Source organism: Anser cygnoides, chromosome 15, assembly GCF_040182565.1.
Source record: "Anser cygnoides isolate HZ-2024a breed goose chromosome 15, Taihu_goose_T2T_genome, whole genome shotgun sequence".
In the NCBI taxonomy this organism is placed as follows: Eukaryota; Metazoa; Chordata; class Aves; order Anseriformes; family Anatidae; genus Anser; species Anser cygnoides.
In genome coordinates, this window is record NC_089887.1 from 6,017,100 (window position 1) to 6,033,911 (window position 16,812).

The 16,812-nt window shown below is 42.2% G+C and overlaps 2 protein-coding genes across 8 annotated transcripts in view; both read left to right on the top strand.

Moving 5' to 3' along the window:
• Positions 1 to 1,377: 1,377 nt before the first annotated feature.
• Positions 1,378 to 4,469, top strand: ZFAND2A (zinc finger AN1-type containing 2A). 4 transcript variants are annotated; one of them, XR_007163338.2, is made up of 7 exons: positions 1,440 to 1,587; positions 2,050 to 2,144; positions 2,783 to 2,914; positions 3,114 to 3,265; positions 3,662 to 3,696; positions 3,799 to 3,888; positions 4,316 to 4,469. XR_007163338.2 is itself a non-coding variant. In XM_013176828.3 (6 exons), exons 1-6 carry the CDS (start codon positions 1,470 to 1,472, stop codon positions 4,323 to 4,325), a joined length of 534 nt encoding a protein of 177 aa, XP_013032282.2. In that variant the 5' UTR covers positions 1,378 to 1,469; the 3' UTR covers positions 4,326 to 4,469. The 4 variants fall into 4 exon arrangements, 3 of the variants coding, with proteins under 3 accessions (XP_013032282.2, XP_047919705.1, XP_047919686.1); XM_013176828.3 differs by lacking the exon at positions 3,662 to 3,696 and having other exon boundaries at positions 1,378 to 1,524; XM_048063729.2 differs by lacking the exon at positions 3,662 to 3,696 and having other exon boundaries at positions 1,455 to 1,587.
• A 2,334-nt stretch (positions 4,470 to 6,803) lies between these two features.
• The window catches only part of C15H7orf50 (chromosome 15 C7orf50 homolog), a 129,567-nt gene continuing 119,558 nt past the window's right edge, over positions 6,804 to 16,812 (top strand). Inside the window, exons 1-2 of one of the 4 annotated variants that reach the window (XM_048063622.2) lie at positions 6,804 to 7,312; positions 7,849 to 7,978. In XM_048063622.2, the coding sequence (XP_047919579.2) occupies positions 7,269 to 7,312; positions 7,849 to 7,978 (174 nt within the window). In that variant the 5' untranslated portion in view covers positions 6,804 to 7,268. The other 3 variants (XM_066977475.1, XM_048063628.2, XM_066977480.1) reach the window with 3 other exon arrangements.

The window sequence follows — 16,812 nt, forward strand, 5'->3', positions numbered from 1 at the left end:
TTCGTGTGTTCAAGGGATGCTTGACTTTAACGACTCAAGGTCTCTTCTCCTGTCAGTCCCCCACGTCTGTGCTCCTGTAGCCATACCAGGCGGAGGGACAGGACTCGGCCCCTTGCTCCAGCGTTGCCTTTCACAGCGCTGCCACCTGAGCCGCTACCTCGCCACAAACGCCACATGGCACGGTGACATGGAGGACAGGTGAGTGGCACCTGCTGTTCCCAAGCACAAATTGGCCGTTTCAGTCTGTCCACACACCTTCCCAGAGCTCCTCGTCCATCTCCCAGCTCCACTCCGCATCCGAGCCGTGTACATGGGACAGCCATGTGTTCTCTGGGGAGAGCAGAGGTGGGACAACGCTCCGTCATTTCTCAATCTGGTCACGAGTGTCGTTAAGTCAATAGGCCTCCCTCCATCGCATGAGGTAAACTTTATTACACACAGCCAACGGGTAGGGGAAAGGTCAGCGTTTCTAAACCACGCCTCAGTCTCCTGCTGCCTGTCGGATCAGCTTTCCTTGAAGCGAGGTGACTGCTTTGGAGCAGAGGCCAGCTGAGGGACTTTTCATCAGCTGACTCATGCAAACCCCTGCTGCAGCCGATGCTCGTCCACCCAAACCAGTTAGTGTGTGCTGAAATCCTACAGTAGGGTCCCGAGTATCAGCCTGCTGGGACAAAAAACACTCCTTCCCACCGCCAGCACTAAACCCAACCCCAACCGCAGCCCCAATCTCAACCCTCATCCTTATCCCCCATTCCAATCACAACCCTCATCCCCATCCCTATCCCCAATCTCCATTCCTAATCCCAATCCCTATCCCCAATCTACATTCCTAATCCCAATCCCTATCCCCAATCTACATTCCTAATCCCCATCCCTATCCCAAATCCCCAATCTCTATTGCCAATCCCCAATCTCTATTGCCAATGCCCATCCCTATCCCCAATCCCCATCCCAACTCTTATTCCTATCCCCATTCCTAATCCCCCTCCCCAATCCCAATCTCTAATCCCCCTCCCTATCCCTAATCCCTATCCCCATCCCCAATCTCAATCCCAACCCTCATCTCTATCCCTATCCCCATCCCTATCCCTAATCTCCATCCCCAATCTCAATGCCAATCCCAACCCTCATCCCTATCCCCAATCTCAATCCCCAATCTCAATCCCCAATCTCAATCCCCAATCTCAATCCCCAATCTCAATCCCCAATCCCCAATCTCAGTCCCCAAGCCCCGCCCCGCCCCACCACCCCTCCCCATGACTCAGCACATCCCCACCCCCGCCCTCCGATTGGCCGCCCCCTTAGCGCGCGCAGCAGCCGGCGCCGGCGGCCCGGGGGCCCCATTGGCTCTCCCCGCCGTGACGTCATCGGCGGGGGCCGGGGCGGGCGGGAGCGTGACTCAGCAGCGGGCGGGGGCTGAGTCAGCAGGAAGGCATAAAGGCGGCGGGGCCGGCCCCAGGCGGGCGGGCATGGAGCTGCCGGGGCTGGGGCGGCACTGCGCCGAGCGCGCCTGCAGGAGGCTGGGTGAGAGCCGGGGGGTCCCCCGTCCCCTTCTCGATGAGCTGGGTTCTGTATTGGGGTGCGCTGGTTAGTACCAGACGCTAGGGCTTCTTCCGTAGCACCTCCTAAATAGATCCCGTGGGAGAGTAATAGTGAAGGCTGTAGCATTTCATGCTGGTGTGTTGTTAATAAGCCTACGGAGCTTTTGTGTTTGAGGGAAAATATCTTTTGTGGCAGGGTTTTGGTTTTGTACTTCAACCCCAAGCTTCTGGCTAATGCCTCTTGAAAAGTTTCAGTGTTCTAGGAGCTCCTGAGGTATCGATGGTTTGTGTTGGTGTAGCACGGGGGGAAAAGAGGGAAAAGTTTTCAGTCTTAACTTTTGTTTTTCAGTGTTTATGAAAAAATGCATCTTCTTCCTAGAGTTACCTGGGTTGTGACTGCACCAAAATAATGATTTGCTTTAGAATTTATTTGTTTTCAGTAAGTGCGCTGTAAAGCTGTTAGCTCTGCTGTATACAAATCTGTTTTCTGTTTTTATTCCTTACCCAGACTTCCTTCCTCTGAAATGTGATGCATGTGGGGAAGTCTTCTGCAAAGACCATATCCGTTATGATGACCACAAGTGTGGCTCTGCCTACAAGAAAGTAAGTTCCTGTACATGAGTCGGTAATTGACACTGCAGAATTGCTAAGTCATGCAGAAAGGCTGCTCTGAAACTTGACCTGTGGTTTCAATAAAAGCAGTTGGGAGAACCACAAGATAAGCTAATAATACAGCTGAAATTCAGCTGCAATGGGACAACATTTCTGAGCTTACTACTGCTGGATTCTAGTTTCTTTCACTTATTCTGTACCTTCCCAAAGAGGGGTGCTTTATACTTTAATGTAGTGTGGCCTAAAACTTTCTGCAGCCCATATTCTTTTGAGCTGCAAGACAGCAAGCATGAAACTACAGGATAAATAAATAGGAAAAATGGGGCTGAATATTAATCAGTAGCTAATACTTGGGCTGTGTAGTGTTCAAGACTACAGTTTCAGGAAGCCTACAATCACATTTAAAGTGAGTTTATTGAATATGTTGGTACAAACTTATTTGGCATAGCACTTTGGGCTTTTTGGATACAAATACACAGTTTCCTTCCTGAAGGACATCTTTAAGAGCATTAGTAAATGAGTAGAACATAAAGCACTTGTAAATATACTATCATTACCCATGGCTAAGAAAAGGGGAAGGGCAGAACAGTAACTGGGTCAGACTTCTAATCTGTGTGGTGTGTTCTCAGAATGTGCAGGTTCCGGTGTGTCCACTCTGTAATGCACCTGTCCCAGTACAGAAGGGGGAAATACCAGATGTCGTGGTTGGAGCCCACATGGATAAGGACTGCAAATACAATCCAGCACAGCAAAAGGAGAAGGTGAGAAAACTGCTGTTGAAATCTGTTTGCCTGATGCTTGTGAAGCTTCATTTTCTGACAGCAGAATGTATAGAAGCTTGTTCTGTTTCTTTTTCATTCTGAGAGCGCTTGAGCATTCATGCTTCAGCCTGGTCGCTGCTTGGAAGCTGATCTCAGAAAGCAACCAGGTATTGCTAATGTAGTTTCCTGTGTTTTCTAGATCTTCACAAACAAGTGCTTAAAGCCAGGCTGCAAAAGAAAAGAGATGATGAAGGTAGTTTGTGAACAGTGCAATGGTAATTTCTGCATAAAGCATCGGCATCCTCTGGACCATGACTGTAAAGGGAGCAGCCACCCCATCTCCAAGGCTGGGTAAGCTGTAGTTGTGGTACTTTGAGATTAAGCTGAAGCTTCAGGACTTGGTGGGGAGCTCAGGCAGATCAGGAATTCTGTATACTACTGGTCACTTCAATAAAATAGACATAATTTGCTCTCTGAATCTTGGACCTAACTTCTGAAAGCCTGAGCCAAGGGGGAAAAAAAGCTGCTTGTCAAATGCTTTCCTAAAATTCTTCCAAGCTTACTTAATTTGATAGCATGCTCTTTCAAAAAAAAAAAAAGCCCTGAGAACAGGCGCTTGCCAATTCAAGTACCTTTTAAGGTCTTGATCTAAATACTAGAACCCTACTCAGAGCCTTGAATTAACCAAGAATAAACTGTGGCAAGGTATTGATTTTAAACTTAACTTTAATAAAACATCTCTTGCAGGCAGACATACCTTCCTTGCTCTGTGCAGTAGGAATGTAAGACTTGTGTGCCAGATGTGGATAATTAAACTGGATGGAAGAGTGAGACTACTGGAAGCATGCTTAAGTGGTGCTGAGCCTGGTTGTATTTCTTTGTAGGTATGCAGCTCTGATGAGAGCATCTCAAAGTGCCTTCAAGTCAACAGAAGCAATTGCAGTGCCATCTAATGGGAACCGTCAGCACAACAGGTATAAGCTGTGGAACAAGATGAGATGGTTTAAAATAGTCTTATGTCAACACAGCATGGTAGTGCTGCTGTCATACATCTAACTGCTCTAGGCTTTGTAGTTGACCTTTGATCAGTGTTGGGAATATAGCAGAGAGCTTTCTGACAGCACAAGCGAATCTTTATTTCTCCACACAGTGAGGATTAAAATGGCTATGTAGACACAAGCATTAGGGCATTAAGTTGTTTATTGTACCAGCAGGTTGGTCTCCCACCTGCCTAGGATGAGGCTTTTGGTCAAGTTTTGGAAAACTGGTGCTTCATTCTAATGCTGAGAAAGCATAGCAAATCTGACTGAATGGCCCAAGTCCTTCCTAGCCATGGTTTATTGCCTTGTGACTGCAAGTTGTAGTTGAATGACTCTTACAGTTTACTCTTTTGTCTTTCAGATGCAGATGATAGACGCTCTTCACGCTGGATCAAGCCTCTGCCTACTTCGGAGTTAATCTCGTCTGAAGCTCTTTAAACTTTTTCTATGCAAGTAACTTATTTTTGTGTATAATCTCTTACGGGTTTAATAAACTGTCACCCTTTCTAAGCCAACTTTTTGTTTCTGTATTTAGAATGGGAGCTTTAATACAATCATAGAATCATTAAGGTTGGAAAAGACCTTCAAGATCATCTGGTCCAACCATCACCCTACTATGAAAAACACTTGGAGGAAACTGGGGGGTGGTGGTAGGCAGAAAACTAAAATTAGGGTGAAACACTGCTAGTTTTGCTTAGGTCATGCAAGGCTAAACTGAGTCTGAATATAACATGTTCTTAAACATAAGATGAAAGACTGAGATCCATGTTAACGTCACAGCTCTCAATCCTTTTGGAAATGATCTGGCACAATGCAGCATTGTGCTTGACAATAACATATCAATGTGAGGTCAGTTTTCTACAGTGTCTCTTGGTTTCTGAATGTTGTTGGAAGTACTGATTTATAAAGCCATACCCTGTCCTTCTAGGCCCTCCCTAAGCAATTCACAGGAGGGATAGTGCTCACAGAGGCGTGCACAGCATAATTCTTCATAATTTATTGCCCCCAAGGTAGAAATCTAGACTTGTATTGGTGTTTTCTTGCAGTTGGGGCAAAAAGGAAAACAGAAGCTATTAACTGTTCCTTGTCCCACATAATAAGGCCAAAATACAGCCTCGTCAAAGGAGCCTAGTCTTGCTCCCTTTCTGAAAGGCTTAAATGAAGACACATTTTCTGTTATGTCTATTGTCTTCATCAGCAGTCTTACCTGAAGGCTCAGCTCTTTGAACTGTGTGAACATCCAGCTGCTTAGTTTGGGACCCAAAGTACTGTAGCTTGAGGAAATAGATATGTGCTGTTAATGAACAATGCTAATTCCTCAGCTGTGATCTAAGTAGACCTCTCATCCAACTAATTGTGAGAAAAATGCCAAAGCTTACTGATGATGTCAGGGGGCCAAGACCTCAATTTCATGTGTCATTGGAACCATTCCTCTGCATGCTGGGGCTGGTGGGCTGGAGTATTGGTTTAGGACTAACTGATGGGTAATTGCAGTCTATTGAATCACCTGCAGTTGAGTTCCCAACCTCATTTTCATGAGGTGGGAGGAACAGCAGTTTACGTAGCTGAGAATGCTGTGTTATTTGACCTGGGAAAAATAATCTTTGATAATAGCGCAAGAGATGTGCGCATGATTGCAGTTAACACATATGGCTTATACAACCTTGGGGGTCTACTGCAGTTGTGCGAAGGTTGTTGTGTGCTTCTCATTTCTATTTGAAGAGACTTAATTCTTAGGGAGCATTCATAATCCAAAAAAATGTGGATTTATGGTCCCTTACAGGAATAACACAAATGACCAACGTATTGACTTGTAGACCCTTTATCTGAAAGGGCAAAGATAAGAATTTCTAGCAAATGTGGAACAACAAAAAAAAAGTGTGCTACTCCCTATTGTCCAATGTGATTTCTTCTCATACATTGACATGTTTTTTGGAGAATGATTAAAGTTATATGGAAGGTCATAGTTGGCCAAACTATGTCTGAAGTTGGCAGGTACAAATTACCACTGCTAGTTCCATTTAGCCTCGTTTTATGCAATCGTGTGGTCTAAATAGTGATTTGGCAGTATTTGTAATACTGTGTTTAACCACAGGGTGTCACAATAGGATGTGTAATAAAACGATTGTTATTCAAGGCACTCTAAGCACAGAAAACATGCTTTTCCCATTCACATTGGAACAAAAGCCTAAATTATGGCTCTAATTTTAGATACCACCACCTAGCGATTATCTTGTGTGCTCTAGTGCCATAACCCACTCCTAACGCAGTGCTAGTTATGGGACTTTTATAATCTTTCTGTACAAAATACAACTGGACATGTGTTCCCAAACTGTGCTGTGTGTCCTGGTGTGGGGAAGGGTTTACAGGGGGAGCAGCAGTGGGTCCTGACAGCTGTGCGATGAGTTCCCCATAGTGTACTAGTGTACATAGTGTACCATAGCAATGGTTGTGACCTCCCTCAGTCTGGACAGGAGAAAGAAGTATAAAGGTTTACCTCTTCACATGGGTATGTGTAATACTATTGAGTTATTGCTGCCAGCGTCTGCTGGCACCTCAACTACTGGGGTCAAAGCATTTGGAAGCTGAAACCCCTGTGTCAGGCTGTTACTTAAAAATGCTCCGGTGACTCATTTGTTTTCAGTAAATATTCCTGCCCTTAAATCACCGGGGAGATGTTTGTGCACATGGTAAGTATTTATAGCAAATGGAAGCCGGTAGGTTTCCAGGAACCCATGTGCTGGGCGATGTTTCTCACCCACCCACACCTCAGCGGCTGCCTGTGCCCTGCCCTCAGAGCCCCACAGGGCTGCTCCAGACGCGGAGTGGTTATGGTCTGCTGACTGAAGCAGGCAACACCGCCCCCTGGGGAGCCGAAAGCCCCTGTGCTAGCCCATGAGGGGGGTGGCAGCGCGGGGTTGTGTGGGGGACGCCGGGGGTGGCCGCCCACCGGGGCCAGGCTTGGGCAGGGCCGGGGTGGGGGAGCACCGCGGGGCCCGCAGGCCTCGGTGGGCCCCGTAGGCCTCGGGTGGGCCCCGGGCCCGGCGGCCGTCGCCCTGGCAACGGTCACCCCGGCAACGGTGGGCGGGGCTAGCGCTGAGGCCACGCCTCCCTCCCGCATCGGGACCGCCCTCCCCGGGGGGCCACCTCGGCGCGCGGAGCTGACGTCACACCAAAAAAGCCGGCCGGGCCCGGCCTCAGCACGCTCCCTCCGAGCGGGCGTGCAACACCGCACCTCGCCTTCCTATTGGACAGTTACCGGATTGGCAGCTCCGAGCGCCAACCGAGAGCGCCCGGTCCGTTTGCTGCAGCCAATGGCAGGGAGGGGGTGGGCTGCGGCGGGGAGCGTGGGTGAGAGGTGCGTGAGGGGGCCGCGTGCACCCGCTCCTCGCGTGGCCGCTGAGGGGCGGCCGGGCCGGGGCGGGCTGAGGGGGATCCGCGGGGATCTTTTGGGATCTTTTAGGATCCGTGGGCCTCTCCGCGCCCTCGTGCCGGTGTAAAAGGCAGGGTAACGGCCGCCGGCAGGCAGAGCGGGAGCCGCGTGGCCGTGCCGGCTTCGGGAGCGGGCGGCACCGAGGCTGTGGGGTCCCGGTGGGGAGCAACCGGAGCGTGATCCTGAGGGAAGAGGGGAAATTCATCCGAGCTGGTCCAGGTTCGGCGCTAACGGGTGTTGGTGTGGTTAGGCAGTCAGATGTGACTCTCGAGATGCTGGGGTTATAGGGTAGCCTGTCAGTATATGCTTCTCTGGCATGTATAATAAATTAAAATTATTTAAAATAAATAAAAGGGTCCTAATTGCACTTTTGTAGTGGCATCTAAAATAAATAAATAAATAAATAAATAGGGTTCTAGTTGCACTTTGGCAGCTTATAATTGCATAACATTCTGTTCCAGAATGGCAAAAAAGAATACACAAAGCAAAGAAATGAAGGAGGAAAAAAGGAAAAAGCTAAAGCAGCGCGTGGCCCCAAAGGGAGAGCTGGAATCAGAAAGTGAGCCAAAGAAAATGAAACAGAGCCTGCAGGTAGGTTATCCCAGCTTTGACTGCTTAATTCAACAAAACAGTTACCTGTGGTATTACCTGTGGTGTTCAGCACCGAACCTGAACGTACCACGAGATTCAGTGCAGTGATTCCTCAGATATGATCTACCTAGAGTGAAAATGGAAAGATAAACTCAGCCAAAATCATGAGGTGTGTCTGATTTCTGAATGTGGTTGTAGCATTCAGAGTACACGGTCTCTGTTCTGAATGCTTCTGTGAAAGGCAGAGGCTGGGTGAGAGCATGTGAGCGAAAGGGAAAAGAAATGCCTTTAAGCAACTGTCATATGGCAGGATAGGCGTAGCTTAAGTCTTCATGTGATTCTGAGGGGTTGGAAGCACATGAAAGATTTCTTCATGGAAATCCCGCTGATTTTTGGTCAGAATGTCAAGTGGCCAGAAGGTGTCAGCAGTCTCTGTATTAAGGAATATTTGATAAATTAATAAGAATGAAATTAGTAATATTGAGATATCGCTTAAGTGGAAATTTAAAGGTCTAAGTGTTTTTTTCCCTGAAGGAAACAATACAAAAGCAGGGCAACTTAACAGTGGTCTTCTCAGTAAGTTAATGCAAAACATGGATCAAAGAATCAAGTGGTTTGATAATACAGAGAACTGGAGAATGAAAGGCAAAATTCATTTCCTTAGGAATTGTAAGAGTGACTTTAAGCCATGGTCTTAAAAGCATTCCTTGTTTACTGACCTAACATAAAATAAATGTAAAAGGTACGTATTGCTCTCATTTATCGTGAGATGTATAGTTCGGTGAAGATAGTAACTAAAAAGTAGTAGTTCTTATTTTACTGTTACACTTTATTGAAGCTTATTGGCAAGAATACTTGATTTTTTTCTGAGAGCTTTTGCATTCATGTAAAAGTGTTTCTAGCTGTTACATTTAGAGTTTGTGAGACAATATAACAAAAGCAGATCTATTGGCAGTGGCTATTTGGAGACTCTAAATTCTTGCTGTTTATATCTCGGCAGAAATATGCTTAAGTAAAGTCAGGGAAGAGTACATCTCTGTCTATATCAAAGCAAAAATGGAAAATCTTGTATTTATAGCTTAGTGAGAGGGAACACTTATTTCCTTTGTTGGTTGTATGTTATGGACTTAGATCCACAGAAATGTAATTCAATTTGTGTGGAAGTAATTTTCCGGGATAAAACGGTGTGAAATTGAAATGTCAAAATTAAAATTTTACTGCCTGTGACGTTCTGAGGCGTTTTATATACAAGTGGAAAAAATCCCAAGAGGACTTCAAACCCCTGGCAAGCAGGGCCTTTTTGGACTATCCGATTAATATCAACTGATAAGATCTTAGAACTCCCAAATTGGTTCACCTTCATCACTAAGACTGTAGGACTGTGAAAGGAAAAGCAAATATTAAGTGGAAAGTAGGCTCCTTAATACTACTAGGGAACACCGCTAGGCACAACAGCTCTTACAACTATAAATGTTGGTGTCAGTGGGTGGCTTAAACATGTATCTGGTGTTAGTTTTAGGGAATACCATATAAGGTCTATGAGAAGCCATTTTTTGGCATCAGCTTTATAAACTGTGACTGTTGATAGTAGGAAAGTATAAGTTAGTAGACCACGTTTTTTGTTTGAAATGGCTGTTGGGGATGAAAAATGTTAAGCAGATTTTAAGCTATTTTACTTCAGGAATAGTTAACGAATGTCAGCTGTGTACTGGTTTATGATTATTACTCAGCATGCGTACCCTCAGCTTTGTGTGAAATACTCAGTTAAGTCCCAGTGGCATTGGGTTTTAAAATGCTTTTGATGATAGGACAGTGTGGAAAATGTAGTGGAAAAAAAAGGTAAAATTCCTTTACATGTACGGGAAGACCAGAAGGAACTCTGAAGCCGCAGAGAATAGCGCTCAGTTGGCTTGGATGGAACAAAGATTCAGGCAACTGCTGAGAGTGCTTGTTCTGCAATCTAATTTTCTTTATATTTTTGTTACTTTAAGCTGAAATTTTGATAGATCTACAGAAATTCCTGAAGGATGACAACTGGTTTCTGATAAGCTGTGACTGACTTTTAATGCGCTGATTTAAAGCCAATTTTTTGGCCTTAAGGCACGAATGGGTAGGTTCCAGTTTCTGTGAAAGTCTCATATGTGATGGAAATAAGTCAAAAGATAGCAGCATAGCACGCTGCTTTTGGTGGCGGAGAGTTTTCAGTGGTTCATTAAATCACTTTACTTCCCCGTGGTTTACTTTCTTCCTATTTTACTGCAGCACTTTTAGTCTCCAAAGTGGAAAACGTAAATCTCTAATTGATTTTGTTAGAGCTGCAGGCAGGCACGTTGAAGTGTGTCTTAAGTGACTGAATTTAGTATACATTGATCATTCTTTTATGGAATTTATTTCAAAAATTCTCACCAGCCTAAGATTAAAGCGTTTTTCCTTGGAACAACTTGACCTTTCTGAGTAATCTTGATGTTTTATTGATTTTCATCTACTCGATTTCTATTGTTTACATTAAATAACAAAGAGCAATTCAAGTCCAATAAAAATGTTTTCATGAATGATCTTAGAAGCACACAGCTCTAGTAAAGCTGAACGATACAGGTTTTTAAACTTGTATTGTGTTTTTATCTGACAGATTTCCCTAATGTTACTGTTTGATTTAGCTACTTGTCAATAAAACCCACGTTTTTAACATTGCTTTTTAAAATGCCTGGACATCAGTTTTGCTAGTTTTTTTAATGATTTTGTAGTTTACTAACGTACTCACATGTTAAACCTTACTACAGTTGGAGATTATTCTTTTGAATTGTCGCATACGATAGGCATTAAAATAAAAGATTTAAAATGTGCTGTCTAGACTGGTGGTCTGAAGTTAAATACTGGCTTTTTAAGTAGGAACTTTCTGATGGACCTTGTCTGTGACAAATTAATTTTGTTTCAGTTCTCTGAAAAGAATATTTACAATATTGTTAACTGTCATGTTGAAATAACAAAAGCATTAGAAGTGCTTGTTTGCAATTACTCATGTCTTGCTTCTGTTTATGGATTTCTTCACCCTTCAAAGTTTCAGCTGCCTTAGTGCCACAAAAGCTTATCGAAACAGTGTACTGACACTTACAACATTGTCAGCAAGGAACAACATGTTGTGGTTGCTTTGTTCACAAAGGCTATTTGAGTTCTACTGAGAATGACCTTACTGTACCAAAGGATCTTTTAACCTCATAATTTAACAGTAGATCTTGTTTCTCCAGTGTTTTCAGAGCTGCAGTCTTTCCGCAGAACAGTAAAATTCTTCCAGAGTTGATCATCTATTAAGCAGGAGAGACTCGAAATTGCTAATCCATAGAAAACAATATTCATTTCCTCTTCCTTCCCAATTTAGTCTAGCCAGCATTGTAACTTCAAGGAAAATTGAGTAAGAGCCAGTCAGTCTTTATAAATCAAATCCCGTTGTTCGTGGTTGACGGGTATTTTAGGTAATGCTCCTAGAGTATGAGCCCTTGCCTGTTTCTTGTTATCGTCAGCATTGCAAATGGTTGGAGGAGGAGGAATCAACATTTTCCCCAGATAAAGGCAAAATCAGTGGGAAAGGAATTTAATTTTTGAGATTCCATACAGATAGTACAAACAATGGCAAATAAACAAGTAGCTCATAGTGTTTCTTTAATCAGAGGGCTAGTGTGCAGGTGCCCAAACAGTAAGCTGTGTTTACTAAATGGGAAATGGCAAAATTACTAGGGAAAGTGTTTCTCTGTTCAGCCTTTTGGTTATTATTATATAGAAAAATAAGGAGTTATTAAACTAGTACTAGAGCAAAGCAAGCCACAAAGAATGATTCTCTAAAATTGTTTTGCTTGTAGTAGTGGAAAGCCCCATAAAAATCATGCTGTTTATGCCGTGGAGATAAAATATTTTGTCATGAGCTTGGTGAAATAGTTGAGTGCTACTTTGGTACGATCTCTAATGCCGCTTGTAATCAGGTAACTGGGATAGTAATTTGAATGTTTAATGAATGCAAACCAAGCATTCATGGTACAAAACCTATCACACAGATACTGGAAGGCTATAACTGGGAAATATATTTATTTCTTTGACAACCCACTAATTGATACTGAAGTCTGTTTTCGAAGTAATGGGTTGTGGATGATTTGCAAACAAACTCTGTAAGTCCTATCTTTTTACATTTATTTTAATAGGAAACTGATCGTGTAACCATCAAAATAACATGTCTTGTATTTTCCATCCTAAACGATGTTGGGAAGCTAACACTTAGCATGATGTTACAGGATGTTCTTGTGATTAGCTGGCTACTGGTATTTGCTGTATCTTCATTTCTATACATTAAAATTTCTTTTTGGAAACTGTTTGCGTTGTGAATTGATTATCAGCTCTTTCTGCATTTGTATAGTTTTGCTTTACTAAGTTAACCCTGTTTTGCATGCTTTAGCATTACCCATGTATTTATTTTTGTTTAAGAAATATGTATAAAACCATCATATATTGAAAAAGGAAAATAATTTACTAAAAGCTTCCATTTTGTTTAGCGTAACCTCCTAGAATAAGAATCTTGTCTTGTACTGTTTTTGACTGTTTTGCTTGCATCTCTAACATGCAAATAGAGTTTTATCCACATTATGAAGAGAAGATGACACAATCGTTCATCCTTGCCCTATCTTTCATCTGCCCCCCTCCCCCTTTGGTCTCAGGATACATCAGCAGTTAGCATTTTGCTGGAACTGATACCTCTGGTAAATTAATGTCTCTTCTTTCTCAGAATGGTGAAGTTAAATGTCAGTATGGATATTAGATCACTTCTGTTAGTCTGCTGGGTTTGGTCGGTCTGTAATTGAAATGTTGGGCCTATTTCTCTTCTTTGGGCTACTTGCAGTTGATTTTTCTATTCTTATTTTTTTTTTCTTCCTCAAAGAGCTTAGTTTGCTGGCCCATTGGCTTCTGATTGCCTCTCTGCGGGATGGCCTCTTGATAGCTGAGAAAATTACGAAGCCATAAACCCACTTGGCATTTATGACTTGCTGTGTGGGATCCTGCTTGGTTTGTCCGCTTTCTTAATATCTATGCAGTATTTTTCAAATTAGGAAAAAGAGAATAAGAAAACAAACTTTGAGGGCAGCTGCTTATGGGACTGAAAGGTTTGTTTCCTGCTAACACTTCTTACTCAGAATATTGATAGAGTTGCTGCAAATTATTTTATTGAATTAATGATGCATTTATTTATTTATTTTAAGAGGTAAAATTCACTGTGACACTATATAATGTTTATAGAGAATACCGGGCCTTTTGTAAACAGACATGTCTAAGAAGGTACAAAATAGTGTCTGAAATACGGATATGCATAGATTAGGCTGAATAATTTTACATTCCTTTGAAAATTATTTTTGTAATGGTAGGAATAAATTTCCCAGGAAGGAGCATTCACAGCTGGGAAAACAGTTGCTACTTTGAAGATGGTTTTCCCAGGCGAAAGGCTCACATCCCCGACTGTGTTTGGTATAAACAATACGTGGTGTATTTCTTACTTTTGTTTAAAGGGATTGTGCATTTTTCATTACATATTAAACAGCAAAAGTTTCATGCTAATTCTGGGTATTTGCCTTAATCTATCAACACTCAAATTAATTCCTTACTTTTACTCGTAAAGCCGGGATAGTGAAAGACAACTGTCCCTTCTTTGCTGTTAAGAGGGGAAATTCTTCTCTCCTTGGAGCACATAACCAATGTTTCCTTTCATCTCCCATTCTTTACTTAGTGGTGAGAACTTCCCTTTACTGTTCTTGTTAGATTTCCAATACAAATTCTTGCTTTCATGACTTAGCTGCACATATTTTCATAAAATTGAGACTCAGCACAGGATTCGTGCTTGTGGGCTAAAGTTGTTGAGGAATGGTCTTCAAGCAGTTGCTGAAGTGAGGAGCCAGGGCTAGGTCTGCTGGAGTGCGTGTCACCCAGCTCCTGTCAAGTGAGGACACTGCTTTCTTGCCATTGTTAGCTCTTTTTTTTTTTTTTTCTGGTTTTACATTAATAAGTTCTGGCTCATCATAGAAAGAGGCATCATAAATTACTAGAAAGGCCCAAATTGCTTAATACAGAAAACTTGGCACAAACCCCTCAAAAATAAGTAGACGCTGAGTTAAAAGAATGTGTCCAATTACATGTTTGAATTCTCAAAACACGTTCTACTTGGCAAGAAATTATGGTGTAAGCTTGAAAGGATAAACGTTTGCTATGTTCTGATGTATGGTAAAGACCAGAGCAATGGGCATTCAAAGACAGTTGTTCTTGACGAGGCTTGAGACTCGGAGCTTGTACAGTAAGTATAACTTAGTGCAAACCTGAATCTTGTGGTTTGCTCCTTCCTGTTTATTGCTCTTGGTACAATTTTGTTAATGTTAATCTGTTTAAACAAAAAAACACACAGAGATTTGGATATTTAAAGCGTGGTAATTCTAAAAAGCAGCAGCTTTCCCAGTCCTTGACAGAATGCTGCTGCTTTTTTAAACAAAATGGGAAGCTTCTATAAGGCTTTAAAAAAAATGTATTAGTGTGTTTATGGAATATATTTAAAAATAAAAAGCCACTCATTTTGAGCAGATTGGGGTGGTGTAGGCTACTTCCTTGGTATGAATGACGAACTAGAATTACTTCACCAGGATTTTCCCCCTCTGAAATACCTCTTGTGTTTAGAGGCACTATTGTAAGCTACAAGAAAGATTAGTGTATATTTATATATGTTAATTAATAAATCGCAGAATAGATGGAACGGCTCTTGTGTGTTAGATCAAAGCCAAGAAGATTAATAAATACTTGTAAAATGCTTGTCTGTTACATCCAACAGGTAATTAGAAGAGAAAATTAATCTTATGACTTGTAGAAGCTGCCTGAAGTAATGAGGGTACGAGCATGAAGATACTTGACAGAGGAACCTCTTGCTTAAAGAACCAGACCCTGTCTTTGAATGCGTTTACCTATTTCTAATTGAATCCCAGTAGAGTTCTGTAGGACATCAAGCAGAAGATCATCATACAATGTTTTATTAAATTTTCAGCATTATCTTAATAATTTGCATCTGTACGGCAGGCTTTTGCAAACAGCATATGTACACAAGAGACGACAAAGCTCTGCTCCTAGAATCGTACTGTTTGAAACACGTCAAAACTGTTTGGAGAATGTACCCAATGCTTAAAGCTGCATCACTTAAAAGGGAACACAGAGGTTATGTAAAAGAGGAAAAGAAATCTCAAGTATGCGGGGAAGATGCATGTTTTTATTAACTGTCACTCTCTTCTACCTTTACATTTTTACATAGTAGATAATAAATGGGAGTAATTTGTGTTTTATATTCTAAAGGCTTTATTAAAATAAACTTGTGTTCTTTTTTTCACAGTTCAAGTTTATCACTCTTCATTTAAAACATGCTGCTGCCTTTACAAAGATTTGCATGGATTAAGTCACAGTCCAGTTTGCATTTACAGTAAGAGCGGCCAGCTGTCCTGAACCTGTAGGTAATACAATGAAGCCACCTGGCCAGGGGCCCAAAGGTCTTACTCTGTGGCAGTGAGAGTCAAGAAGAGCACGAATCTTGCAGAGGACGGGATTTCCCCAGGTCCTCACGCAGCCCTTGTTATGGGCTGAGCACACGGTTAGGTTCTTTGTGATTTGATGTGAGCTTTAGCAGCTCCTCGGCTGGCAAACTTGTGCTTCTGACCCATGGTGTATCATCAGCCACTTTTACAGTAGAATAAGAAAAGAACACGTCACATGTCTTAGTATTGTAAGAGTATTAAGCTTTTAGTAATATCAAAAGTAATCCTTCTGAATTCATGTACTTGAAAGCCAAGAGAGCTCCTGAATTAAGTTTCCACAGGTATTGCTGTCTGTATCTTCTTTTGTCTTGCTACCCACCCCACAGATGGATGCTTGGAACATCATTTAAGTGATCTCTTTCCTTGGTTTCTTTCTGGTTGCTGAGCGCACTTCACTTGTATCTGAGTGCTGGAATGAGTTAAATAGTTTCTATAGTCAGGTTAAGGCTATTTCTTTTTAGTTCTTAATGAAGAGGGAATGAATGGAAGAAAATCTTATTTGCTATTGTATTTCTGTTTCTATTGAGAGAATGTCCGGGAAAGGAAATGTTTCTGCAGTTGAGGCAGAAAACGTGTATCTCCACCACTATTGGGCAACTCCATCAGTGAGCTCTTCTTGTTGAAATACACTTAATTCCATTTTTAAGGATAATTTAACAACATTCTAATATTTTCCCAGTTTCTCTAGTATGTCTTTTTTCCTCCAGGTTTTCTGAAGTCCTTCCAGTAACATACTCTATGTAATTTGAAACAGGTTCTAAGCCTTGGGAATAATAATTTGTTTGCAGGTCAAGTGAGTTGGGATTTCTACACAAAGTTGTTTCGGGAAGGCTTATCCTGCTGCATTAATACTAACAATTAAATGCTTCTTTAGGGTAGTTATATTTAAAAACACAGGTTTGTGGAGCTTTCTTGATAACAAATAGCTCAGTGGTTTGTGAACTTAGAACCGAAATTTCTGCATATACTTGTAGCAGACAGCGTTTGAACAATTTGGAGAAATAGGTTGAAAAAATGGATGTGGTTTTATCGCTGGAGCTGAATGACTTCAAGAGCTGTTCTAAACACACAGGCTACATCATGAGAATAAGACAGCCATCTCTAAATCTGGTTTAGTGGAATTAAGTGTGTGCATGTAAAATAACTGAAGCAGTGTATCGGAGACTGAGTTGAAAGTAACAAGCTGATCCTGCACTGTCTGAAGTCCTGAGAAGGCATTGCTTTTTTGTTGTCATCTTG

Coding starts and splice junctions, on each gene's coding strand:
- ZFAND2A (XM_048063729.2), top strand. CDS start 1,470: ATGGAGCTGCCGGGGCTGGGGCGGCACTGCGCCGAGCGCGCCTGCAGG. Junction 1,588..2,049: donor TTCTGTATTGGGGTGCGCTG/GTTAGTACCAGA, acceptor TTCCTTACCCAG/ACTTCCTTCCTCTGAAATGT. Junction 2,145..2,782: donor GTGGCTCTGCCTACAAGAAA/GTAAGTTCCTGT, acceptor GTGTGTTCTCAG/AATGTGCAGGTTCCGGTGTG.